General features: G+C 42.0%; 1 protein-coding gene across 5 annotated transcripts in view; it reads left to right on the top strand.

The window, feature by feature from the left end:
• The first annotated feature begins 10,089 nt into the window (after nt 1-10,089).
• The window catches only part of VPS13D (vacuolar protein sorting 13 homolog D), a 329,312-nt gene continuing 312,017 nt past the window's right edge, over nt 10,090-27,384 (top strand). For 3 of the 5 annotated variants that reach the window (XM_027843937.1, XM_027843939.1, XM_027843934.1), the window contains exons 1-5: nt 10,090-10,120; nt 13,526-13,695; nt 24,406-24,483; nt 26,254-26,444; nt 26,523-26,603. In XM_027843937.1, coding sequence (XP_027699738.1) covers nt 13,599-13,695; nt 24,406-24,483; nt 26,254-26,444; nt 26,523-26,603 — 447 coding nt within the window. In that variant the 5' untranslated portion in view covers nt 10,090-10,120; nt 13,526-13,598. Of the gene's footprint in view, nt 10,121-11,145; nt 11,194-11,522; nt 11,582-13,525; nt 13,696-24,405; nt 24,484-26,253; nt 26,445-26,522; nt 26,604-27,384 lie in introns of those variants that run through there. The other 2 variants (XM_027843936.1, XM_027843935.1) reach the window with 2 other exon arrangements.

Raw genomic sequence — 27,384 nt, 5'->3', positions numbered from 1 at the left:
GTAACCAGGGGTATGCTGGAGCCAGTTGGGAAGCCGAACAGTACAAATCAGGACTTGATTTGTTATTTTGTTAATTATTCAGACTTAGGAAAGTGATGGAGAAAAATGTTATTAATACAGATTTAACTTAAAAGTACATCCTGTATTTGGGAGTTAAACATTCCAGTTGTTAAACCTTTCATTGACTATAACACAGGTTTACTTAAAATGAAGACTAGGCAAATTTCAGCCCACTGGAAGGAAAAATGCCCTCCCAACGAAAGCTAGTCCAAAGGGTAATGGGATATCATGAGGTGGGGGGGAGGGGGGGAGGGGCATCCCCTCAGTAGAAGTCTGGTGTAGGAGGGACTCTTGGTCAAGTGTGACAGTTCTTTCGGCTCCCTTCTGACTTGGAAATTGTGTGATTTATGATATAAAGGGGAAAGTCTGAGTTTTGGAGGATCTGGGTTTGAATCTCAGCCAGCTGAGCAGTTTTGGATAAGAATGTTTTCCCACTCTGGGGCTCAATTTGCTCATCTATAAAATGGAGGAGGTAGTTAGACTAGATGAGATGACCTTTACTTTCCCTTCTAAGTGTAAAGTCAATAAATAGAGCCAACTCTGTCTGGAAATGCCTGAAGAGGACATACCAAATGCTTGTTTAGACCTATTCCGGGAGCTGGGTGAGCTCTCTGGCTTCCGTGGGTGGTTTCTTTAAAAGAAGTCCTATCTCATTGCACATTGTACCATATACAGCTTGAGGTTTAAAAAAATATATATTGATATGTTCTGTTTTACATCATCTACATTTTTTAATATATCCCTAACCCCTCTTCCTTCCGGAGAGTCATTCCTTAGAACAAAGCATAAAAAAGAAAAAAAAAAAGACCAATTCAACAAAACTAACCAACACATCAACCCAGTAGGACATAGCAGTATTCCACACCCATAGTCCCCCACCTCTACAAAGAGGCAAGAAGAGGTCACCTTCTCCTCTTTCTCTTTTCAGGCCAAGCTTGGTCATTACAGTTAATCAATAAGTTTTGATTATTTTGTTGATATTGTTCTTTCCACTTAAATCGTTGATGGTTCGTCGTCCCTGTTGTTCCCTGGTTCTGCCTATTTCGCTCTGCATCAGTTTCAGAGAAATCTTCCCATGTTTCTCTGAGTCATTATATTCTTTCAGAGCAGCAGTAATGGAGTTTGTTTTTCAAGGGGAAAGGCAGGTTTCGGATAGAATGCTGAACTTGGAGTCAGGAAGTAGTTATTGTTCATTTGAGGTTTTCTTGGCAGAGATCCTGGAGTGTTTTGCCATCCCCCCCCCCCCCAGCTCATTTTATAGATGAGGAAACTGAGGCAAACAGGGTGAAGTGACTTGCCTAGGGTCACATAGCTAGTAAGTGTCTGAGGCCAGATTTGAACTCAGGAAGGTGAGTCTTCCTGCCTCTAGGCTCAGTGTTCTCTCTGCTGTACCACCTAGCTGCCCCTGGAGACCTGAGTTCAAATCTCCCCTTAAACACTTACTAGCTGTGTGACCCTGAGCAAGTCACTTAACCTCCATTTTCAACCTCCATTTCCTCATCTGTAAAATGGGGATAATAGTCCCTACCTTACATGGCAGTTGTGAGGATTAAATGAAATAATATTTGTAAAGCACCATATAAATGTGAGCTATCATCATCATCATCATCATCTCAAGTTCTTTCTGTAATGACCCAATAACTCTCTCTGCTCCAAGATCATAAACTGATATCTAGAGTTGGCCCTGAGCAGAGTTTGAAGCACCCCAGACTATAGGATAATAGATTCAGAGGTGGAAGGGGTCTCAGAGACCATCTGTTCCTTACCCTTTATTTTGCAGATGAAGACACTGAGGCCTACGGAGCTTTGCTGGAGGTCACAGAGGTAGAAACAACAGAACCAGGAATAGAAGTCAGACTCCACAGACAAGACTCCACATCCAGTACCCTTTTCACTACACTAAGAAGTGTCTCAGACAGGGTCCTCACTCCCATCATCTCCAGGACCCTCTCCTGGGTCCAATGGCAAAGGTATGAGCTGTAAGCTATTCCAGGTCCCTGGAGAGCCCTTTCAGGGGTGTGAGACCTTGGAAGACAGACAAGATTTCAAAACCCAACAAAATGAATTCTTCCCTAACATGCAGAATGTCAGGTCCTGTGGCCTGGACTGGGGAGGTAAAAAAAAGGCACAAATGGATCTATCCCCACACAAGTTATAGCTCTGGACAAAAGGGGATATCTCTGCTCTGTCTACTCGAGGGCTGGCCCTACCTGGTAGACACATTCTTCACCCAGGCATTTAATTATAATTAAACGGGTGCTCCCCTATGTTTTCACCAACAACTTAGACTAGAGAGAGAGAATCAAGGTATCTGCTGCTGGTAAACTGGTAAATTCCCTTCTCCTCTTTCCTAGTGGTTGATTTACTGCATGACTCTGGATGCATTATTTAAACTCTGTTCATTTAGCTATAAATTAGATCTGGATAAACTGGATTGGAGGGGGCGTGTTATGAGGGTGAGCTAAGTTTCCACTCTATATGCCTCAGTTTCCTCATCAGTAAAATGAGAGGATTGGACTAGAGTTTCTTAAAGGGCCCTTCCAGCTCTTTCCCTTGGAGACAATAGATAGATAGATAGATAGATGGAGACAGAGATAGAGACGGAGACAGAGAGACAGATAGAGATAGAAACAAAGAGACAGAGAGATAGAATATTGGCGATTGTTTTGCATACAGCAAACCCATACCCCTCAAGACTGGGGATCCCCATTATAGATGAATGCTGCCCTAGATCTTGAGAATGAAAGGAATTTATTGCTTGGGTTTGAGCTGGCTGAGGGACTCTTTCCAACTCAGAGATTCTGTGGTTCTAAGCACTTCCAAGACTGACCTTGCTCTTGGGCCACGGGGCGTGATCCAGTAAAGAAGTTGGTGTTATTAAGCTTTCTGTATGTCATCTCTCTCTCTCTCTCTCTCTTTCAAACACAACATTCTTGGGTTCATTCAAGTTAAAGAAAGATGAGAGAAAATAGACTGAAAAGTGCAAACAACACCAGATTTGGTGTCAGAGAATTAGGGTTTGAATATTTACCTCAGTTTCCTCATCTGTAAAATTAAAGAGCCAACTAATGATCTCTAAATGGATGGTTTAGGGTCAGAGGCAGGATTTGAACCCAAGTCCTCCTGATTTCCAAACTGGGGTTTAGTCAGTTAACAAGCATTTATTAAGAGCTTATTATGTACCAAGCACTGGGAATATAAAAATAAATGGGAAGAAAGATAGTCCCTGTCCTCAGGAAACTTACACCTTAATGAGCAAAGACAACATATAAAAAGAAACTGAATAGTGTCTGTGTGTGTCTGTGTGTGTGTGTGTGTATAGTGGGAGAGAAGGTACCAATTGTGGGGTCATGGTGTCAAGTTTTCCATTAGATGCTCTAAATCCTATGATCACATAAGTTTGAGTGCCCCCGCCTTTCTCATCAATTATATATTTTGACAGCTGGGCAATTGACAGTCAGTGACACCTCTCTTGCTTATACCTGCCTTTGAAATCTCAGCTCTGTGTTCCTTGTATTCCATGTTTTCCTTTTCTTTGTTTTTTAAAGCAATTTAAAGACTGGATTTTTTAAAATTATTTTTTAGTGAGGCAATTAAGTGACTTACCCACAAGGTCACACAGCTAGTATGTGTCAAGTGTTTGGTCTGAGGCCGGATTTGAAATCAGGTCCTCCTGACTTCAGGGCCGGTGTTCTATCCACTGCACCACCTAGCTGCCCCTTAGACTGTATTTTTTTAAAAATTTATTTTATTTGTACATTTTTCTTTTCTTTTTTTTCCTTGTAAAACAAATTTATTGACCCCCTTTGCTTATATGTCATCTTCATTTCTAATTCTATCCCTTCCCACTTCCCTACTCTTGACCCTTCCCTCATTACAAAGATTAAAAAAGAAAAAAGCAGGTCAGCAAAACCAAGCAAGACAATGACCACCCATACATGCACTAGCCTGTAGAGTTCCATAGCCATAACCCCACACCTCTGAAATCAAGAGAAACATTTTTTTTTTCAGTTCCTTTGGGCCACGCTTGGTGATTATATTTACAGTCTCATTGTATATTCCTTTTTGTTAACGTTGATCCTACTCACAAGATCACTTGAATTGTCTTTCTCCCCCTGGTTCTGCTCACTTCACTTTGCATCAGTTCATATAAGTCTTCTTCCCTATGATCTTTGACTCTTCCATGTTCAATTGTTTCTCAGAGTACAATTCCATTCCATTCCACTCATGTATCATAATTTGTGCAACCAAGCTCAAGTTGACTTCTTGTGCTTTTCTATGGTTGAAGGCTAATTGAACCCTTAGGAAAGAATATCAGGTTACATCTCTAATCATGAGTCCAAGCATATCATAAACAAGCTTAATTATCCTCGGGCTCCAGGACACTTAGTGATTTATCCAAAGTGGCAGGAAGCCAGGGATGAGACTCAGCTTTTGAAGCAACATCATCATTATTCAGGTTGTTATTATTTGCTGATAACTTTATGATTCCTTCCTTGGATGCTTGCTGAGGTGTGGCAATGACCCTGGGTCAGTCAAGAGTGAAGTCTATTCAGTGCAATTATGAAATGTTTCCTGTGTGCCAGGTAGTGTCCTCAGTCAATGCATTTGTTAAGCATCTACTAGGTGCTAGGCACTGTGCTAAGTTCCTGGGGATACAAAGAAAGGCCAAAAACAAATAAAGAAACAAACCAATCCCTCTTCTTAACAAGTTTAAAGTCTAATGGAGGGGCCAACCTTCAGTTATGTACAAACAGGATATTTCCAGGGTAAGTTGGAGATAATCCACAGAGGGAAGGCATTAGCATTAAGAGGGACTGGGAAGCATTTCTTACAAAAGGTGAGATTTTAGCTAGACCTGCAGGAAGCTGAGAAAGCCAGGAGGTACAGAGAAGGAGGGAGATAATTCCAGGTATGGGGGATTGCAAGATGCCAGGAATACAGATATGCAGTGTAAGGAGGCCAGTACCATTGGGTCCTAGAATATATGGTAGGGAGGAAGGTAAGAAGACTAGGAAGGTAGAAGGAGGCCAGGTTCTGGAGGGATTCAAAGCCCAAACAGAAGAGTTTATATTTGATCCTGGAGGCAATAGGGAGCCACTGGAGTTGACTGGTGGTGGTGGTGGTGGTGGTAGGGATGACATGGTCTGACTTGCTCTTTACGAGATCACTTTGACAGCTGAATGGAGGATGGACTGGAATGGGGAGAGACTCAAGGCAGGCAGACCCACCAGCAGGCTATTGCCTGCTTGAGGTGATGAGGGTCTGCACCAGGGTGGTCTCAGTGTTACAGTCAGTCGGTCAATTAACATTTATTAAGCACCTACTATATATGCCAGGCATTTTGCTAAGTGCTAGGGATGCAAGTACAAAAAAGAAAGACAATCCTTGCTAGAAAGGAGCGTACAATCTAATGGGAGAAGACTGAAACAGAAAAGGAATTGTAAAGGTAGGGGTGGGGTGGGGACATGGAGGAAAAATCAGAGAAGTCTCAAAGTAGTGCAACCAGGTGAGAAATGAAGAGATGAGCTCTCTCCTTAAATGGATGTTTGGAGTTCATGGTCCCACTCTCCAATCAGAGAAGCAGAGGGTCTGACGGGGTGGAGTCAGAGAAGGGAAGGGGGAGCATAGGAAAGACACCTCAAAGGTGGAAGGAACAGGTCTTAACAACAGATGGATGTAGGGGGTGAGAGAGAGTGAGGGATCGAGGATGACACCTAGGTTGTGAACCTGGAGGCTGGGGAGGTTGGTTTCTCCAAGGCTGTATCCACAGAACCTGGGCTCAGTGATGGGCTCAGAGAACCCGGGGGTTCTCCAGCAGCTTACCTGAGGATGTCATGATTAGGAATGAATAGTTATTGGCCACAGCAATTCACGAAACTGTCCAATGGAATTATAGAACAAGAGCTGGAAGCGACCTCTATTCCAGCCCCCTCGTTTGACAGATGAGGAAACTGAAGTCCCTACAATTCAGTGAGTTGCCTCAGGTCACACAGATAGTCAGTGTCAGAAGCAGCATTTGAACCCAAGGCCTCAGACCCCAGAACGAATGTTCTTTCCACTGTCTGTCTCACTCTCTTGACTGTGAAAGTGTTCACCACATCTTGCATTGGGAAGCCTCCAGAGCATGTAGTACAACTTCATTTTCAAGATGAGAAAACATCTTATTTGCTGATTTCCTATTACACCTTTTCATACGCTCTCTTCAAATATAAATCTTCTTTATTACTAATGTCACATACATGGACATTTTAATATACAAAGAACAGAAAAAAAAACTGTGTATGAAACTGAATTTCTAATAGTGTACATGTAAAAAAAAAAGATTGTATTTTAAACTGAACAAGGTTGAGTACATTCAGGGTGGTTTACTAAGAGGCAGCGTGGTATAGTGGGAAGATAGCTGGCCAGGAAGACAGAGAAAGTTCAAGCCCCACCTGTGACACACACTGACAGTGTGACTCTGAATAATAATAATAATAATAATTAATAATAATAATAAAAAACAACAACAGCAGCTAGCATTTATATAGCACTTAAAAGTTTGTAGTGTTTTACAAATCTTATCTCATTTGATCTTCACAACAACCCTGGGAAAGAGGTGCAATGATTATCTCCATTTTGCAGATGAGGAAACTAAGGCAGACAGAAGTCAAATGATTTGGCCAGGGTCACACAGTTAGTGTCTAACTGGTATCAGGAAAGCTATTGAACTATGTGACGATGGTGTCTTTTCCCAATTCCCTGCCCTTGTGTGTGGCTTTTTGACTGAGTCCAAGTTTTACAGAACAAGTCCTTTTATAAAGGGGATTTGTTCTGTGAAGTTTGGATTCGGTCAAAAGGGAGACATGTGGATTCAAGGATACAGGTTCCCCGCCTAAGACTCTAAAACCTTATTTGCAAGTCATTTTTTTAAATTAATTTTTTTAGTTTTCAACATTCACTTACATAAGCTTTTGAGTTTTAAATTTTCTCCTCCTACCTCCTGGTCCCCCTCCCCAAGAGGCATGAAATCTGATATAGGCTCTACATATATATTCCTATTAAACATATTTTCAGATTAGTCATGTTTTAAAGAAGAATAAGGAACCACAAGAAAGAAGAAACAAAACAAAACAGAAGGAAAAAAAAAAGAGCAAGTAGTATGCTTTGATCTTCATTCTAACTCCATAGTTCTTCCTCTGGATGTGGATAGCATTTTCCATCATGAGACTTTTGGAGATGTCTTAGATCCTTTGCAAGTCATTTTTAACCTTAACTCTGTAACAGAGTACAAATTATAGAGAAGGTGCTAACAGGCATCAGTAAAGGGAATTTCCTACCTTGGAGCTCCCAATGAACTCACAAGTGCCAACCCTACCCCCATTCAACTGACCAGGACAGTAACCAAACTGCCCTGCTTGTATGCTTCATATATACTCTCTGCTCTGGTCAAACTGACCTGCTGGTGATTTCCCATACCTGTTCTTCTCTTATTCTTGCTGACGAGCAGGTAGAGCTGGGATTTGAACCCAGAGCCTCTGTCCTCAGCTCTAGCTCTCTTTTCTCTGCACCACAAGTTTGGATCTGTCTAAACAGAGGGAGTGCCCACTTGGATTACATCCCAGAATCATCCCAGAGGGGACCTCAGAGGGCGTGTAGTTCAACCTGCACCTCAAAAGGAATTCTAATGAAAGGAAACCCATTGCCTTCCCAAGTGAGACCCACTCTACTTTGGGCCAGTACTAATAGTCTGGAATCAGAAACAGGCTGTCCAGTCGGGCCTCGGACACTTAGTAGCTGTAGGATCCTGAACAAGCATGCCAAATGGTGATTAAAAATAGTACCTACCTCAAAGGGTTATTGTGAGGATCAAATGAGATAACATATGTAAAGTCAGTCAATCAGTAAATGCTTACTACAAATTAAATGCTTATATACAAGATGTATAAAGGGTAAATAGAAGGTGATCTTAGAAAAGGTTGGGGCTGTCTGATGCTGTCCCAGTGTTGCAGGGTTGACTTCTAATTTTTATCAGCCTGAAGCCTGGTTTCTTTTTGGGGTCCCCTGATTTGTTTTAGATCTGAACCTAGTGTTAATTGACCTGAGAAATTCAGTCAGTGTCCAGGGGTGACAGGAAACAAAAAGGAAAGACGGTATGAGAGGCAAGCCTGAGTCGGACGGTATCTTGGTCCAAATTCATCATTTCATCGAGGAGGAGATGGATGCCCAGGGAGGGAAAGGAAGCTGCTTACCTAAGTGGTATTGCTGGGATTATAACCCTGGTCCAAAGACAGGACCCCAAGCAGCTTGGTTTTACCCACCATGATCTGCACAATGCCAATTTGGCATCAGTTAGGAACAGGGCAAACAAAAATACTTCTCCCACTTACTGGATAGACAGCAGGACTTCAGCACGGTGAGGGAACCACTTCCCAACCCTTCCTTAGGCCTCTGCCTGCCCTTTGAATTGCTGTGTGACCGTAAGCAAGGCCCTTGGCCTCTCTCTGGCCTGGGAAAACAGCTGTTATCCATCTCCCAGGATGTTTTTTTTATGTAGAATGTAACTGTTTGACAGTAAAGGGCCCCATTCTATGGTAACAGAAAGAATCACTGGTTATTTGTAAGTGGAGTTAGGGGATTTCCTTCTCAGAAGACCCTGCTTTCCTAATTCCTTAAAGGGACCTTGCTTTGGGTGGAACTGAATGATGGGAGACCTTTGACGGACAGTGGAAGGGTATGCATTTTAGCAAAAAGGTACACTCGGGAAAATGTAGAGTCAGTAACTTGTTAGGGTAGCCAGCAGACGCTGGAGGAATCTCAAGGAAATGTGTGGCACTCCCTCCCCTTGCAATGCCTAGTTTCCTTCAAACTCAGTTAAATCACTCAATCATTTATTAAGCATTTACTGTGTGCCAGGCACTGGTGATAGAAGTACAAAGAATGAAACAATCCCTGCCAGAAAATAACTTATATTTTCAAAACTGCTTCATCTCTTCCCCCAGCTCCCAGTATTTTCCTATTGAAATAACCTTGTATTTATTTTGTACATATGTACATATCTGTAGGTATGTACATATCTTCTCCTCCTACAGTCTAAGCTCCATGAGGTCAGGGACTGTTTCATTTTTGTCTTTCTAGCTCCAACGCCAGGGTAGAGTGCCTGGCAAATAGTAGGTGCCTACCAATTGCTTGTTGTTAGATGTTGTCCAAATCAGTTCTTTTTTAAATCTGCCATTTCTCCTCCACCTCCTGGCTGCCCCCGTTAAAACCTCCACCTTCTTTCTTGAACCCCCCATAGGGCCGGCGCCTTCCCTCTAAAATAATCTCCGGAGAATCCTGTATACATGGTTTGTATTTCATCGTTTGCAGGTTATCTCCTCCGTTAGACTGGAAGCTCCCTGAGGGCAGGAACCCGCTTGCGCCTTGCTTTGCATCCTCGGCGCCGGTGCTGAGCACAGCGGCTAGCACAGGCAGGAGTGTGTGCGTCCACTCCCTAACAGGCAGAGCCAGTTTCTGGTTTTCTTAGCCCGAAGCCCGACTCTTTTAACTTGAGTCCAGGATTCTGACGAACTCAGGGTGAAGGGGAGGTCGGACAGTGGCGGGGGAGATAAGGAAGGGCGCTGCTCGCCCGCCCGCCCCACCCCCGCAGTTGGTAGGAGCCTAGAGAAGAGCACGGTTTGGTCAAGGTCACTCAAGCCCGAGCCCGCACCTACGAGCAGGTTCCCAGAGTCCCCGGCGCCCCCGGGGTAGGAGGGAGGGGTGGAGCAGAGGAGGAGCAGAGAAGGGCGGGGGACAGGGAGGAGGAGGCTGGAGCGGGGGCAGAAAGGGGAGGAGCCCGGGCCGGTCGGGCAGGTCTACCGAGAGTGGGCGGGGCGGCGTGGGCGAACCCATCGATGACTCGGCGCTCTCCTCTCTCTGGGCTGGGCCTACATCGAGGGCGTGGGTTCGATTGGTCAGGTCTGGTCCGGACGGAGCGGCGGCCGGCGCCATTGAGGGGCCGGAGGAGGAGGAGCAGAAGGAGGAGGGGGAGGAGGAGGAGGAGGAGGAGGAGGAGGAAGAGCAGCTGAGGCCGCGGCAGGGGGGGGGCGGGGGGGCGCCGGAAGGTCGGGGCGGGCCGGGCTGCGGGACCGGGGGTCCTCCGGCCTAAGACCCGCCCGTCCCACCCCAGAGATAGGGAGGGAGAGAGCAGCCGGGGCGGGGACCCCCGGGACCGGCGGGAAGGGGTGACCGAGCGGCCGAGGGTGGGGCCCTGGGGGATGAGTGTGAGGGTCCCCTGAGCGTGTCAGCGTGGGTGACCCCGAGTGTGTGCCTGAGTGTGAACACACGTGACTGGGACCGGGCCAGTAGGAGCGAGTGTGCCTGAGTGTGTCAGTGGACACACGTGACCGGGGCCGGGTCAGGGGTGAGTGTGCCTGAGTGTGCCAGCACGGGCGACCCCCGCTGTGTGAGTGTGAATACACGCCGACTGTGAAAGTGCCCGTGGGTGTGTTCGTCCGAGGGTCGGCACATGTGACTTTGAGTGTGAATGTTTTCAGTGCGTGTGGCCGAGTGTGTCAGTGCACTCATGACCGAGTGTGCACCTGGATGCTGATGTTTCCGACTGGGTGTGAGGATGAGTTTACTAGGAATGTGAGTGTGGGTGTGAGCAGCCAGTGTGGACACGGCTCAGTGTTAGAGGGCAGGTGTGAGTGTGAGAAGTGTGAGTTGGCAGGGTCTGAGAGTTGGTGCAAAAGTGCATTAGTAAGACCGCGTCTGAGGCCCGGCCGTCCCCGCAGCCCTTTAGGGCTCCCCAGGAAGCTTTTCAAAGCTGCTTCACCCCTAAATGGGTCAGACCCGGCCGGGTGCTTGAGCCCTCTCCCCCCTTGGCCCCGTTCAGTGTCCGGGCCTGGGTCTGTGGGAGGCTGGGCACCCGAGCCATGGAGAGGGGCGTCCCTCTTCTCTGGGTGCAAGCTTCCCAAGTTGGCAGGCACCCAGGCCGTTTAACTGCCTGCCCCCTTCTCGGAAGTGAGCCCTCTTCAGTGATCCCAGGCTTCTGGTGTTGGGTGGGAGGTATCCAGGTCCCTGGGCAGACCCTCCTTCCAAGAGCCTGTCTGTCCTTGTGCAAGACCCCAGCAACAGGGATCCACCGCAGCCCTCCATGCAGGAAACTAGGTAGTGTTATGGGCTTCTTCCATGCCCTTCCTTTCTTCCCTTCCCTGGTGGGAGCCAGAAGGGCTGTGGAGGAGGAGGAGGAGGAGGAGGAGGAACTGTCACTTGTTGATATTTTCCTTCCCTGCTGGGATATTCTGCCCGCCTCCTCTCAGGACTCTCCCTGCCAGCACACTTGTATCCCTGCTGCAACCTGCAGCTGCCACCCTGGGAAGAAGTGGGTGCATTGTCTGGAGAGGGGAGCTGGGGGGCTCCTTCCTTCTGGCTTTGACCACTTTCAGGAAGGAGGATCCTGGCTAACTCAAGGTCATGCATACCAGCCACTTGGCCGAGCAGGGGCCGATTGATACCCAGCAACAACCACGGAGTGTTGGCCGGACTGAAGGGCAGGGTGAGCAGGGATCAGGAAGGGGTTAGTGTTTGGCACTGATTAGACAGGACAGTAGAAAGAACTAGGAGCTGTCAGACAGCTTGAGTTTAATCATAAGTGTCAGTACTGACTGACGCTTGCTTCATGTGGGAGAAGCTGCCCTGAAGAATTAGCGTCAATACCTTCCCATTCTTGACCTGCACCTCTGCCTCTCCAGCCATTATAGTTCTATAATCTGTCAGTCGGTTTAATCATTTAAGATTACAGTAGTTCTATTTTCATGTCAAGTATCTTTTTCTCAGGCTGTCAGGAAGATGTTTGTTTTCATATTTACTTTTTTAATTTCATCTTTATATAAGGCATACCCAACAACCTCCCTAAAATTTGTTGGTTTCTACAAAATGTTGTTTCTTCTGAGCATTTTTGAAGGAAATTATTTAATCTCCCATGATGTGGTAGAATGAATCTTGGACCAGGAGTCAGGAGACATGGCCTCTAGTTCTTGATCTGTCAGTAAAGAGGTGCATGGTTCTGTGGCTGAGTCATCTATTCTCCCTGGGCCTCAGTTTCCTCATCAAATGAGGGGTTTGGATGATAGATGAATTTCAGAGTCCCACTTGTTTTAAAGTTTATTTTCTTTAATTTTTAATATAGTAATGTATTTAGGTTACAAACTGCCTTTGGACAATAGCCATCAAAACTGGCTGGGAGATTTGAACTAACACAATTTATTAGAAATGGATTATATATTTTTGTTAGTTCAGCAGTAGTAGATGGTATTGTGCATCTGGCAACAGTGTGAATCCTGGGGGTGGGGAGGGAAGAACGAAATACTTGGAAATGATCCTGAAGGTAAAAATGTTCCAATTGGGATCAATGCCCTGGCAGACATCATAAGTATGTCTTGCTTAAGTCTGAATTGAATGGTAGAGAGGTGAAAGTGGATTAGTGGGCTGAGGTAAGACTCATAATTCAATTCCAATTTTGATCTACTAGCTGAAGGACCAGAGAAACTCATCCAACCTTTTTGTGCTTCGTTTCCTCATAGGTTGATTGGGGTATATAGTACTAGTAGATCATAATGGTAGCTTACATTTCCATAGTGTTTTAAGGCTTACAAAATTAATGCCCTCTATCATGTCTGTGAGGTAGGCAATTTAAGTATCATATCCCCCTTTTATAGATAAGAAAACTGAAGCTCCTAAAAGTGTGAGGTAATTTAAGATTATTTTCAGAGCCAAGATTTGAATATAGGTTTCTTGATGTCAAACCCAGTTCTATTTCTTTTATACTTAACTGACTTGCAGGTATCCAAGCTCTACTAAACCAGTAATTCAGTATTGAGCTCCAGTAATTAGAACCAAAGAGAGTTCATTTGCTTTTATAATAAATGAATAAATTAGTGTTAAATTTTCCTAGGACTTATCATTTTCACTTTTATTAATGGTAATAGTTTTTCTATTACTACAAATTTGTCTATGGATTATGAATGAATTCCTCCTTATTTAAAGGTGTGTAATACTCCAAAAGAATCACAAGATTTCAGATTTGGAACGGACATCTCAAAGTCCATCTAGTTCAACGGAAACCTGAAGAAAGCTCCTCTAATCATAATCATAATCTAATCATAATTTCCAAACCTGAGTTAGGGTGACTTAACAATGAGAAATCTAGGAAAGACTGGTGAACATTGGTACATTTCTCTCTGGACAGTAGAGTAACTTCAGCTTTAACTTGAAATACAATAATCCACTCCTGATGCAATTCAGTGAAGCATCTTGTTGGTGTTCTCTTCGAGTAATTCATTGAAATGATTTTTTTAAAATGAATTTTTGGACCTATTTTGGATTTTAAATCTCTGAGTTGAAGTAAGTTTCAGCTGCCAAAAAAATGGGGATGTGCTTGAGGGTAGCTTAGGGAGATTCACCTAGTAATTCCATTTCTTCTCATTTTTTTCCCCCATAGATTCTTCTGTAACCATGAGTGTATGTGAGAGAGAATGACATTAGAGTCTTAAATATCCCCTCAAGACACAGTCATGTTGGAAGGTCTTGTAGCCTGGGTTCTCAATACTTATTTGGGCAAATATGTCAATAATTTGAACACTGATCAACTTTCTGTAGCACTTCTAAAAGGTAAGGATATATTTGCTCGTCTTTGGCACTGTATGACTCTTTATAGTTATGATTCCCATTTATATTCAGAATAATAAAATGTCTAAACTTTGTTTTTTAACAAAATGCATCTAAAAGTCACTATGTACTTATGTGATTGATGTCATTTGTAGTCATTTCCATTTGAGTTTGCAGCTTATATGCATTATCTCATTTGACAAAGTACTTTAAGTTTACCACTGACTTGCTATAGATTTTATAGATGACAAGTAGTTTTAGAAATAGATTTCATAGGTGGTTCTGAGTTTTTGTCTTTATAAAATATGCGCTACTTTATTAATGTGAAATTTAAAATAGATTTTCTGAAAGCAGGGTGGTATAGTGTCAGCAAGCATCATTAAGCGTTTACTGTGTGCTGGGCACTGTGTTAAGCTCTGGGAATACAGATTCAAGCAGAAAGACTGTCCTTGTCCTCAAGGAGCTTACGTTGAAGTGGGGGAAAGAGAATGCATGAAAGGAATCTGATAAGTTGTGTGGGGAGGGAGGGAGAAAGTACCAGATATGGAAGGAAGATAGTCCAGGGGGTGGAGGTAGGGGGATGGGGGAGGTGGGGTGGAGGGAGAGCAGCCTGGAATAAAATCAAAGTCGAGGTTCTGGCAGGAAACCTCGAGCCAGAGGAAGGTGCTGCAGGGGTACAGTGAGCTCCCAGGGTGAGGAGTCCAGGGTTGGAGGGCGGTCCCAGGGTGAAGTCCAGGAGTACAGTGATGGGGCTTCCAGGCTTAGACACATACAGAGCCTGCAAGAGAACAGCTTGGAGAGTTAGGAGCAGAACCTGGCAAGGAACAGAAGAACCTTAGAGGATCCAGGCTCCAAGGCCAGCCATGCTTCCAACCCACATTTGGGACCTCAGAGAAGAGACTTCATTCCTCTCACTCAGTTTCCTCATCTGTAAAATGAGGCGGTTGAGTTAGATATTTTTTATGTTTTTTTTTTTCAGTAGAATATTTTTTTAAAAATAGGTTTTATATTATACCGTTTGGTTTTTTTCGCTGCAGTCATTTCTGGACATACTCTCTCTCCCTTTCAGCTTTTGAAACTGAACTTTCCCTTGTATCTAAGAGGAACAGTTAAACAAAAGCCAGTGGCCTCTTCTGAGTATACAGCTTTCTGCCCTGAGTCCTCCACCTCACTGCAAACCCAGGGAGATAGTTTCCTCATCTGTTTTGGGGCTTTTATTGGTTTTTCATTTACTTAGAGTCCAACTACCTTTTGGGGATCTTTTCATTTATTGTTGTAGTCATTGTGTATATTATTCTTTTGTTTATTTTATTTCTTATCTGTTTATACAAATTGTCTTGTGTTTCTTAAATTCCTCATACTTATTTCTTTTTGTTATTAAGTCATTTTCAGTCGTGTCTAACTCATTGTGACCCTATTTGGAGCTTTCTTGGCAAAGATACTGGTTTGCTATTTTCTTCTCCAGCTCCTTTTACAGATGAGGAAAGTGAGACAAACAGGGTTAAGTGACTTGTCCAGGGTCACACAGCTAGTAGGTGTCTGAGGCCGGATTTGAACTCAGGAAGATGAGTCTTCCTGACTCCAGGCCTGGTGCTCTGTCTACCACGCCACCCAGCTCCCCGTTATTATTTCTTACCAAACAATAATATTCTGTTATATTCACGTGACACAAGGTATTCAGCCATTTCCCCACTGATGTGAATCCACTAGGTTTACAGTTCTTTTTTACCACCAAAAGTGCTAGATGTTTTTTGTTACCTTCTAGCTCCTAATCTTATGAACAACTTTGAATCTTATCATTAGTATGTGTACCTAAATATGTAAGATACTGTATATACCACACAGAAGACAAACGTAATTCTTGTCTTCTGGGAGTACACATTCTAATTGTTTGGTTTTGCTATTGAAAAAAGTTGATTGGTGTGAAAATTTTTCCCTTTAAATTGCTCTCATTAACATTTTATTTTGTAAACTAAACTATTTTTTAAAAAAAATTTTTTTATTAATTTATTTTGATTTATCAATAATCACTTCCATATGCTTTTGAGTTTAAAATTTTTCTCCCCCTTCCTCCCCACCACCCTCCCCAAGACGGTGCATAATCTGATATAGGTTATACATTTACATTCATATTAAATGTATTTTCACATTAGCGATGTTGTAAGTAGAAATTAAAACCAATAGGAGGAACCATCAGAAAGAAGAAAGAAAACTCAACAGAAGAAAAAAATTAGCAATTCGGCTTCCATAGTTTTTTCTTTGGGTGTGGATAGCATTTTCCATCACGAGGCCTCTGGAGATGTCTTAGATCCTTGTATTGCTAGGAAGGGTTAAGTTTATCAGTATTAGTCATCATTCAAACGTGGCTATTATTGTATACAATGTTCTCTTGGTTCCGCTCACTTCACTCAGCATCAGTCCATACAAGTCTCTCCAGGTTTTTCTGAAGTCAGCCTGTTCATCATTTCTTATAGCACAATAGTATTCCATCACATTCATATACCACAATTTGCTCAGCCATTCCCCAATTGATGGGCATCCTCTCAATTTCCAATTCTTTGCCACCACAAGAAGAGTATTTTTGTACATGTAGGTCCTTTTCCCGTTTGTGTGGTCTCTTTGGGATATAGCCCTAGAAGTGCTACTGCTGGGTCAAAGGGTATGCACATTTTGATGGTCCTTTGGGCATAGTTCCAAATTGCTCTCCAAAATGGTTGTATCATTTCAAAACTCCACCACCAATACATTAGTGTTCCAATTTTCCCACGTCTTCTCCAACATTTATCATTTTCCTGTTTTGTCATGTTGGCCATTCTGATAGGTGTGATGTGGTACCTCAGAGTTGTTTTGATTTTTGTTTCTCTAATCAGTAGTGATTTAGAGCATTTTTTCATATGACTATAGATGGCTTTAATTTCTTCATCTGAGAACTGTCTGTTCATATCCTTTGACCATTTATCAATTGGGGAATGTCTTATATTCTTATAAATTTGACTTAATTCTCTATATATTTTAGAAACAAGGCCCTTATCAGAGAGACTGGTTGTAAAAATTCTTTCCCAGTTTTCTACCTTCCATTGTCTTTGTGCAAAAACTTTTCAAGTTAATGTAATCAGAATTATGTATTTTGCTTTTCGTATTGTTCTCTATCTCCTGTTTGGTCTTGAATTCTTCTGTTCTCCATAGATCTGACAGGTAAACTATTCCTTGCTCTCCCAGTTTGCTTATAGTATCAGCCTTTATATCTAAATCATGAACCCATTTTGACTTTATTTTAGTATATGGTGTGAGATTTTGGTCTATGCCTTAAACTAAACTATTTTTTAAAAATATATTTTTATTTATTTTGTAAAATATTTTCCAATTATATGTAAAAAAATTTAGCAGTCATTTTTTACAAATTTGAGTTCTAAATTCTTTCCCTCTCTTCCACCCCTCTCCCCTTCTTGAGAAGGCAAGTAATATGATGTAGATTATACATGTGAGTTATGGAAAACAATTTTCCTAATTAGCCATGTTGCAAAAGAAAACACACACCTCCCCTTCCCTGAAAAATAAAGGAAGTAAAAAAAGTATGCTTCAGTTTGCATTGAGTTTATCATTTCTCTGTCTGGCAATGGACAGTATTTTTCATCTTGGATTCTTTGGAATTGTCTTGGATCATTAACTTGATCAGAGTAGTCATTCACAGTTGATTATCTTTACAATATTGTTGTTACTGGGCACAATGCTCTCTTGGTTCTGTTCACTTCACTTTGCATTAGTCATGTAAGTCTTCCCAGGTTTTTCTGAAACCACTTTCCTTGTCATTTCCTACAACACAATAGTATTCCATTACAGTCATTTGCCACAACTTGTTCATCCATTCCCCAATTGATGGACATCCCCTCAATTTCCAATTCTTTGCCACCATAAAAAGAGCTGCTATAAATATTTTTGTACAAGTAGGTCCTTTTCCTTTTTCTTTGATTTCTCTGGGCTACAGACCTGGAGTAATATTGCTGGGTCAAAAGGTATGCAGAGTTTTATAGCCCTTTGGGTGTAGTTCTACATTGTTCATCAGAACAGTTGTATTTAAACCAGACTTTTACTCGATAGGTAAAAGGTCATAGGTCTAGAGCTGTAAAGGACCTTGGAGACTATCTAGATCCACCTTGGCATTTTACAGATAAAAAATGGAGGCCCTAGGATGGTGAGTCACTTGCCCAAGGCCACACAGAGGTGGGATTTAAACCTGGGTTGTTTGACCCCAAAGCTAGTGCTCTCCCTAGGGCATCTGAATGCTGTGTAAAAGAAAGGATGATTTCATTTGTTTGGGGGGCAGAGGTCATGGAAAATGGAAAGTGTCCACAGTATTCAAAGTATTTATCTCTAAGAAGTTCTGTTAGCTGTACCTCAAGTATTTCTGCTGAGCATATTAACTACAGAAGATGAACTTTGGAGATTGGAATTCATCCCTAGGCGTTAATACGTGCTGGCAGTTTTAAAGGTAGCTGTTAGGTGATGGAAGGATTCAGCTTGTCTTGCTTGGTCTCTCGAGGCAGAACTAAAAATAATTGGTGAAAGTTGCAGATGCAGAGCTGGCTTGGGAGGTTGTGAGTTCCTTGTTCCTGATTCAGGTGAATGTCAGATAGCTACTGTGGGTGTCAGGAATGTTGTAGGGATTGTTCATGTGTGAATTGGACTGGATCATCTCTGAGGTGCCTCCTAGCTCTGAGACTCTCAGACTCTAAATGCAATGTCAGAGAAGTCTTTGTTGTATGGAAATGGACTGAGAAAACATGTCTTTCATAAAGGTTGACCGTTAGGTATAGGCTGAATGTTTACTTAACTCACCCATTCAACATATTGTCTGAAGATCTTGATGACACAATGCCCGTATTAGGGAAAATGAAAATGATCCATGAATAAGAATAGGCAGAAGTATGGTATAGTTAGATGATTCCAAAGCAGCTGAATGACTGGACCCAAAAAATTGTCATTAATGATTCATTGTTAGCTTTGAAAGAGATTTCTAGTGGAGTATCTCAAGAATTAGGAGTTGGCCTTGTGCTTCTTCACATTTTTATCGATGATTCGGATAAACATACATATGACATGGTTATGAAATTTGTAGGTAACACAGAATGGCATAGGATCCCAAAAGGTTTTGGCAGACTAGAATATTGGGATGAATATATTAAGATGGAGTTTAATGGGGATAAATGTAAAATGTTACAATTGGATTCAAAAAATCAACTTCATGACTATAAGATGGAGGAGGCATGGCAAAATTGCAGTTTATCTGGAAAAGATCTAGTGGTTTTATTGGACTGAATGCTCACTGAGTCAGCACTGTGTTTAATGAAATAAAAATGCTGTGTTAAGAGAGTTGTAGTGTTTAAAGGGAGGTAATAGTCTCTCTGTACTTAATCAGGGTCAACAATATAACATGGTGGCCAAAAAAGCTAATGTGTTCTCATGGTACATTACTAGAAGGTGTTGTTCAGAATAAGAGACATAATAATACTCTGGTGACCTTCCAGGTCCTTTGGCTGTGGCCTTTTGACTGAGTAAAATACTTGAGGACCTAGAGGGCCACACATGGCCTCAAGGCTGCAGGTTCCCCACCCCTGGACATATTTATAGGACTGTCATATGGAAGAATGATTAGGGTTGACCACAGATGCCAGAACATAGAGTAATGGTTAGAAGTTTCAGAGAAGCAGATTTAGGATCAATTTGCCTCAAGAAGTATTAGATTCCACATCAAGTGAGAGCTGAATGATCAGTTTTGGGGATTGTCATAGAGAGTATTCATGTCTAGGCACATCTTGGGCCCATTTGGGCATGTCTGTACTAAACTTTCTTTTCTTTCCTTAACTTTTCCACTGGATATTCTTGCTCTACCCTCTCAGCTGAGGACCTTGTTTCATCTTTCATTGAGAAAAATGGGGCATTTTTCTGTGTCTTCTTTTACTGAGAAAAATAGGGCATTTTACTGTGAGCATCTTCTTCTTTCCCTTCATCTCACAACCCCTTGACATCATCTTCTACTCTTTCCTTTTCTGTCTCTTCCTTTAGTCTCTGATGAGAGGTGGCCTTCTTTCTCACCAAGGCTATCCTCTATACCACTGCCTCCTATTTCATCCCCTTCCATCTTCTCCAGCAGATAGCCCCTAGTATCTTCTCTTTTTTCTCTTGTTCAGTTTTTCTCTAGCTACTGATTCTTTCCCTACAGCCTAAAAAATTTCCCATCTCCTTATCCTTAAGAACTCCCACTGCCTATTCCCTCACTTTGTCTGCCAGACTTCTTGAAAAACTTCTCTCCACTTGTTTCTTCCATTTCCTCTCCTCACAAGATATCTTCTGCGTCTTCTGCCTGGTTTCCCACCTCATCACTCAACTGAAACTTCTTTCTCCAGAGTTGCTCATGATCTCTTGTTGTTCGAGCCAATGACCTTTTCTCAATCCTCATCCTTTTTTATCTTTCTGTACCTTTTGACACTGTTGACCATTCTCTCTTTGCAGATAATCTCTGTTCTCTGAGTTTTCCTGATGTTGCCTTTCTTGGTTCTCCTCTACCCATTTGACCCTCCTCAGCCTTCTGGGTCTTTATCTCTGTCTTACAGTAACATGGGAGGCTCCCAGGCTTCTCTGCTGGGCCCTCTTTTCTTTTCTCTTTACACACTTTCCAGTTGACTGGATCAACTCCCAAGGGTTGAATTGTTATCTCTAATCAGATAGTTCACAAGTCTGTGGACAGTCCTAGTTGTTCTCTTGCATGCCGGTCCTACACCATTAATTGCCTATGGGACATTTTGATCTAGATGTTCAGTAGGCACCTCAAACTCACCATGTCTAGAACAGAGCTTACTCTCTTTTTCTTCCAAACCCTCCCTCTTCTAGACGTCTCTCTTTTTGGCAGTGAAGTCACACCATCCTTTTGATCTCATGTCATCCTTAATTACTCACTCTCCGGAATATTCAGTCAGTAGCCACATCTTGGCTCTTCTCTCTCCACAGCATCTCTCATTTACATCTTTTTTGACATTGCTGCCACCCATTTTAGGCCCATCGTCTCTTCAGTGGTCTGCCAGTTGGGTCTCCCTGGCTCACATCTGTCCCCACTCCAGTCTCTCTTCCAAGTGGCTGCTAAAGTGATTTTCATGAAGTGTATGTCTGACCACGTCACCCCCTCACTTCACAAACTCCAGTGGCTCCCTATCATTCTCCCAGATCAAATATAAACTCCTCCGTTTGACATTTAAAGATCTTCCCAACCGGGCTTCCTCATATCTCTCCAGGCTTGTTGCATATTCCCTTCCTCAGTGAGTTCTGTGGCCTATACTGGTATTGTAACCGAACTGGCCTGGTTGTCCCTTGTTCTTACCCATGACACTCCATCTTCTATCTCCATGCCTTTCCCATGCTCTTCTCTGTAGGTGCATTTCCTCCACAGCTCCATTTCTAGTGCCTTCCTCTCCAAGTGTTCCTTTTAGTTGCTTTGGATATGTTTTGTATTTACTTATGATTGTACCTGTTGTGTCCTCCAATAGAATGTAAGCTCTTTGAGGGCAGGGACTGTTTTACTTTTGTCTTTGTAATCCCAATTCTTAGCGTAGTGTTTGGTACAATCGTAGGTGCCCAACAAGTCCTTGTTTGTTGATTGATTAATTGATTGGACTAGCTTGCCTCTTGGGTTTCTTCCAACTCTGAGACTTTGTGATTCTGTAAATTTTTTTGTGTGGGATTGTAGTAATTATTTTATAAATCTTAACTATCATTCACAGCCATGCTTTAAAAATGTATTACTTCATTTACAAGGCATTCTGCTTCTTTCAGCTGAGATCAAATTATGAAAAGGGAGTTAGAAATTTGCAGATATCCACATTTAGCAGATGTGGATAAAAATAAAATGATTTGGAATGGGTAGGAAGTACAGATGATAGACCGATATTGAATAGAATTCAGATAAGTTTGTATATAACTAAATCTACTGCTTTCTCTGCATTATAATTGTGAATGGTTTTCTTTTTATAGCTATAGGTCATCCAGGATAGGCCAGTGGGTTTTCCTGATGTCCTAACTTATTTGACCAGCTGTTTCATTAGTAACAGATTTTTACTTGACCCTGTGAATTTAATTAAAAAAATACAATTTTAATCCTGCTTTGGCTCTCACTCTGTCACTGTTCCCTTTCCCTCATATTCCTTTTCTGTTCCACATGCAGATCTACCAGATAGATATTATTAAAAATTGACCTCTGTTTGGCCATATACAAAAACTCAGATGCTGTTATTTGTATTTTTTTTTTTAAGTCAGTGAGCATTTATATGGGTTTTTGTCTGATTTTCAGAACAGAAGAGAGAGACATTCAGGAGATGGCTAAAATTTTGGAAAGAATCAGTTTCTAAATTCACTTCAGTTCTATTACATAGATTTTGTGCTATTCATAGATGGGGAATTTTTAGATTACAAGAAAATGCTACACATGGGGCTTTGTGAATGTGTTTGGCATTCTGCTTGAAGTAAATGAGCATAGAGATAGGCATTGGACCTGTGATTTCTTTGGTATAGGGAATTTTAAAAATTAAAAAATATGTTTAAAAAAATTTTTATGAGGGTTATTTCCTCTCAAGATGAGGAGTTATGACAGTCAGTCAGCAAACATTTATTGAGCACCTACTGTGAGCCAGGCACTTTGTTAAACCCTGAGAATGCAATGAAAGGTAAAAGACAATCCTTGCTCTTTAAGATCTCACAGTCTAATGACGGCATGCAAATAATTAATATACAAGCAAGCTATATACAGGATAGATTGGAAATGATCGACAGAGGGAAGAAACTAGAATTAAGAGGGGTCAAGAAAGGCTCCCTCTAGAAGGTGAGGTTTTATCTGGGACTTCAAGGAGCTAAGGGAGGCAGAAAGTGGAGATGAAGAGGGGGAGCATTCCATGCATGAGGGACCACCAGAGAGAATGCCTGGAGTCAGGAGATGAAACGCCTTGTTTGTGGAACAACTCGGGGGCCAGGTCACTAGACGGAAGAGGACATGCTGGGGGAGGAAAGGAATAAGAAGGCTCCCCAGGTGAGGGGAGCTAGCTTACGGGGGCCCTTTGAAGACCTAACAGGAGATTTTTATTTGATCCTCGAGGTGAAGGGAGGGGGAACTGGAGTTTACTGAGTAGGGGTGACAGAGTCAGAGCTGTGCTTGAGGAAGATCACTCTGATAGTCGAGTGCCGATGGACTGGAGCGAGGAGAGACTCGTGCTAGTCTGACCAGTCAGCATGGGGGAGGGGAATTGGAAATGGTCAATCTTTACTAACTTTTCCCACACCATGAATGAAATTAAAAATTTTGTTTTTCTTCTCTGTCTGCATTTGTTTTGGAGTGTCTGGCCTTTCTTGTCTCCCTTTCCTCTTTTCCACCCAACCTTAAGGCAGGTCCGGTCCAGTCAATAAGCATTTATTAAATGGGTGTGATGTCCCAGACACTGTGCTCAGCACTGAGGATACAAAGAAAGGTGGAAGCCAACAACCAACCAACTTCAAAGCCAGCCCCTGCTCTCAAGGAGCTCTCAGTGTCATGGGGGAAACACCATGCAAACAATTGTGTACAAACAAAATATAGACAAGATAAATTGGAGGTAATATCAGAGGGAAGGTACTGAGATCAAGGATGATTGAAAAAACTCTTTGCTTTTTTGTCATTTAGCTTTTTTAATTTTTAATTTTTTGATTGGCTACTAGTGTCCTTGGAGCCAGGGGTAGCTCCAAATAGAAATAGATCAAAGGAGGAAAGAAGTCATGTGCTTTTCCCCTTTTTAAGCTTATTTAAGAGATAAAAGTTGAAAATGTCAGTGTATGTGCCTAATTCTCCTTCTGTCTCAGAGAGGGGATTGTCACTGAACGTTTTGTATCTTTGACTCTACCTTTGGTGAGAGTGCATTTGATTCCGTGCAACGGTCTTAAAAATGAGATGATTGGACTTAATCAGGAATCTTTTCCACCAGGTCATAGGATTAGAATTGAAAGGGCCCTTCAAGATCATCTTCTCCGTTGTGACCACTCCTCTCCATCTTTTTGTAGAGCAGTACACTCTCATAAAAATTAATTAACTTGGCCAAGATTACACATGTAAGAAATATTAGAACCAGACCCCACAACTCTTCCAAATTCAACACTTTCCCCATTATATTTTTATCTTTCCTTTATTTGCATGCAGTACTAGTTTTATTGCAGATCAGTAGCACACATAATAAACATACAAGTAGTAAAATATGTAATACCCATTAAAAAAAAACGTACAGCTTTCTTAGTCAACAAACATTAATTTCGTGACTTCTGTGTGCCAGACATTTTCTTCCATATCTTATTCTTAGAGTAACCTGTTGGGTTTGGGTACTGCTTAGTGATGAGTTGTGTCTAGAGAATTACTGAAGTGGGAGGAGAGGAAAAGTTGGCCAGTCCCCATCCTCGGATTCAGTCCAAGCTTTGTAGTGGCGCCTGGAACTTTGAGAGAAGTAGATAGTGTATTTTAAAAACTGTAGCTTCTGTGCAAACACAGGTAGCATTCCAGAAGGGGGACCAACGACTCTTGAGAAGGTCATCTGAATTATGAACTGTCTGTCTTTTATTGATGACATATTACTTTCCATCATTGTTTTCCATTTCAGTTCTTCACTTTGGCTATTGGGAATGAAGTTATTATGTTCTTCTAATTTTTTGTAGGTGCGGTTGAATTGGAAAACTTACCACTAAAGAAAGATGCCTTAAAAGAACTGGAATTACCATTTGAAGTAAAAGCAGGTAGGTTTGGCCAACTTTAGGTCTCAGACCAAGCCCTGTTTGGTCATTGTTTAGGTCCTGATTGGCTTAGAATGAATGTAAATAGCAGTTGTTTCTGTTTTGGCCAGAAACCTTGAGGGTCTTCCCCTCCCAGATTTTTTTTTTTTTAAAGGGACTGTTCTTTGCCTCTTTTCTTATTAAGCGTTAATCATTGAATACTAAGAAGGCCAAGGTTCCCCTTTGTTGTCCTCATCTATATCCGGCCAGCTGTGGAGGAAATGGAGGAAAAAGTGAGACGGGTGACTTTGCCAGGCCTCCCTCACTTAAATCCAGTTCACTTGCATGTCATGGCATTATCTCCCTGATGTCATGGGTCCTGTTTGAGAATGAAGGACAAACAGCATTAATCATTAAAGTAGGTTTGGCTAGAGGAGAGGAATTAGCCTGGTCTCTTTTATGGACTCTTCCCTTAGTTCCCTTTGGTCCAGAGTAGACCTGCTGGAGCCTGAGGTCAGCATCCCTTCCCATCACCTCTACTGCCAACTCCCATTCTCATCTTTGCTTTTGGATTTCCTGCCTGGTCACACAGGGCCATCAACAAGCATTTATTAAGTGCCTTCTGTGGACCAGGCATCATGCCAAATGCTGGTGTATAAAGCAACAAATCCATTCTATGGGGAGAGACGTGGACACATCAAATTTTGTATAAAATATATAAAACAAAAACATTAGGGTTTTTTAGTTTTGGTGGTAGGGGTGAGGGGAAGAAGCAATTAAGAGTTGCAAAACTATTGAATTAAAACTTAATGAGTTTTTAAATTTTTTTTTTACGGTAGCTTTAAAAATAGCACAGTTAATAAAACTAGGCCAAACTTAAGGAAAATACACTCTATATTAGTAACTCTTTAAGATGTGTCATTCATAAAATATTTCTTCAACTGTGATCGTAGGCTTTGTGAAATATACAATACAGTTTTGGGTCATATGAAGCTTACAGTTTCTAATTGAAGAATGGATTCAATTAACAAAATATTACGTTTTACTCTTATCACACTTGTGGCTTTAAGAGAGTTAAAGAATATATCCTAAAAGCTGTCCTTACAACTCAAGTATAGGGATAGGCAAGCATAGGTTCTGGGGAAGATAAAAAAAATATAATATACAAAATATAATATAATATTATAACAAAATATAAAATGTCATATAAGATTGGCAGTGGAGGTGCCAGGACAGAGTGATGGGGAAGGATGCTGACTTCAGGCTCTAGCATATTCCCTCTGGACCACGGGGAACTAAGGGTCGTGTCCGTGGTCAAGTCATTTAAGAGACCTGGATTCAGGTCCAACCAGATTAAAATGTAATTGGGAAATATTTAACAAAATAAATAACACAATAAAACATAGATAATGATAATATGAGGTTTTCTAAGTCAGTATGTGATTGGCAGGGATCCTTATGTATGGTTTAGGGGCCTCTATTTCTATTTAATTTTGACACCACTGGATTAGATATCTCTAAAGGCCCTTCTGGCTGTATATCAGTCTCATTCTTAAAGTCTGTCTAGTAGGGAATTGACACTAATACAGATAACTGTATTAAGATAAGACATCTTTTTCAGGTGGAAGGTGTTACATTTGATGTAATGGAACCCATCTTAATTAACGTTTTTTTTTTTGGTCTTCAAGTTTTCTGTCTTCTGATCTCTTCTTGCTGTTCCTATTTCATGAAACACTCTTGTTATTATCTTGGAGTTTTTACAGGCTTTAAATAGGCCTTTTCTATCTCTTCTAGGTGTTATTGGGAAGATAACCCTTCAGATTCCCTTCTACCGTCCTCACGTGGAACCTTGGGTGATCTCCATTTCAAAGCTTCATTTAATTGGTGCCCCTGAGAAACCTCAGGATTTCAATGATGAAAACGAGAAGCTGTTGGAGAGGGAGCGTAAGAGAGCATTACTTCAAGCCCTGGAAGAAAAATGGAAAGTAAGGCAGCACTCTGACAGCCCTTGTTAAATGAGTGCAAGTGTGTGAAGCCACCAACACCATCTCTCTCCCTTTCAGAATGAGCGTCAGCAGAAAGGAGAATCCTACTGGTACTCTGTCACAGCCTCTGTGGTCACCAGGATTGTGGAGAATATCGAGGTGAGTGCAACTGCCTGTCTTTGCTGCTCTTGGGAAGGGAAAGGGGTTTCTCAGATTCATAACTTGAGTTTTAGGTGGATTCAACTGGTATAGAATGCTGATCAGGCTCATACATTTTCAGACTGTGCCATATACAAAACCTGAAAATCAGGTTCTCACCCCTGGAGCCTGATGAAGGCTCTCCCCAGCCTCTAGTGCAGTGTTCACTTCCATTCCATTCCATCCTATTTTTCTTGCTGCTCAGATATTAGTCAGATGCACTGAAATAGATCATGGTGAAATGTTTGGGTGTTGGGCCATGCATTTTTCCTGGCTTTTTCCTAAGGAAGCAGTATGGTACAATGGAAAGAGTTACTGGAGTTGGGAATAGAGGGCCCAATTAGAATTTCTCCTCTTCCACTGGTGGGACCTTGGGCAAGTTCTCTAACCTCACTGGGCCTCAGTTTCTTCATTTGTAGAATGAAGGGGAGAGATAAGCTAAATTCTTAAATGCCTATTATAATCTAGGTAAATGGGATTGTTATTTATTTGTTTTTTTCAGTCTTGTTTGGCTCTTTGTGATCCCATTTGGGGTTTTCTTGGCAAAGATACTGTAGTGGTTTGCCATTTCCTTCTCCAGCTTATTTTATAGATGAGGAAACTGAGGTAAACAGCGTGAAGTGACTTGCTCAGGGTCACATGGTTAGTACGTGTCTAAGGCCAGATTTGAACTCAGGTCTTTCTGACTCCAGCCCTGGCCCTTTATCCACTGCACTACCTGGCTGCCCTGGCAAATGGGATG

This window comes from Vombatus ursinus, unplaced genomic scaffold, assembly GCF_900497805.2.
Source record: "Vombatus ursinus unplaced genomic scaffold, bare-nosed wombat genome assembly UNPS02014932.1, whole genome shotgun sequence".
NCBI lineage: Eukaryota > Metazoa > Chordata > Mammalia > Diprotodontia > Vombatidae > Vombatus > Vombatus ursinus.
The sequence above is the reverse complement of the archived record's forward strand: the minus strand, read 5'-3'. Positions and strand labels throughout refer to the sequence as shown.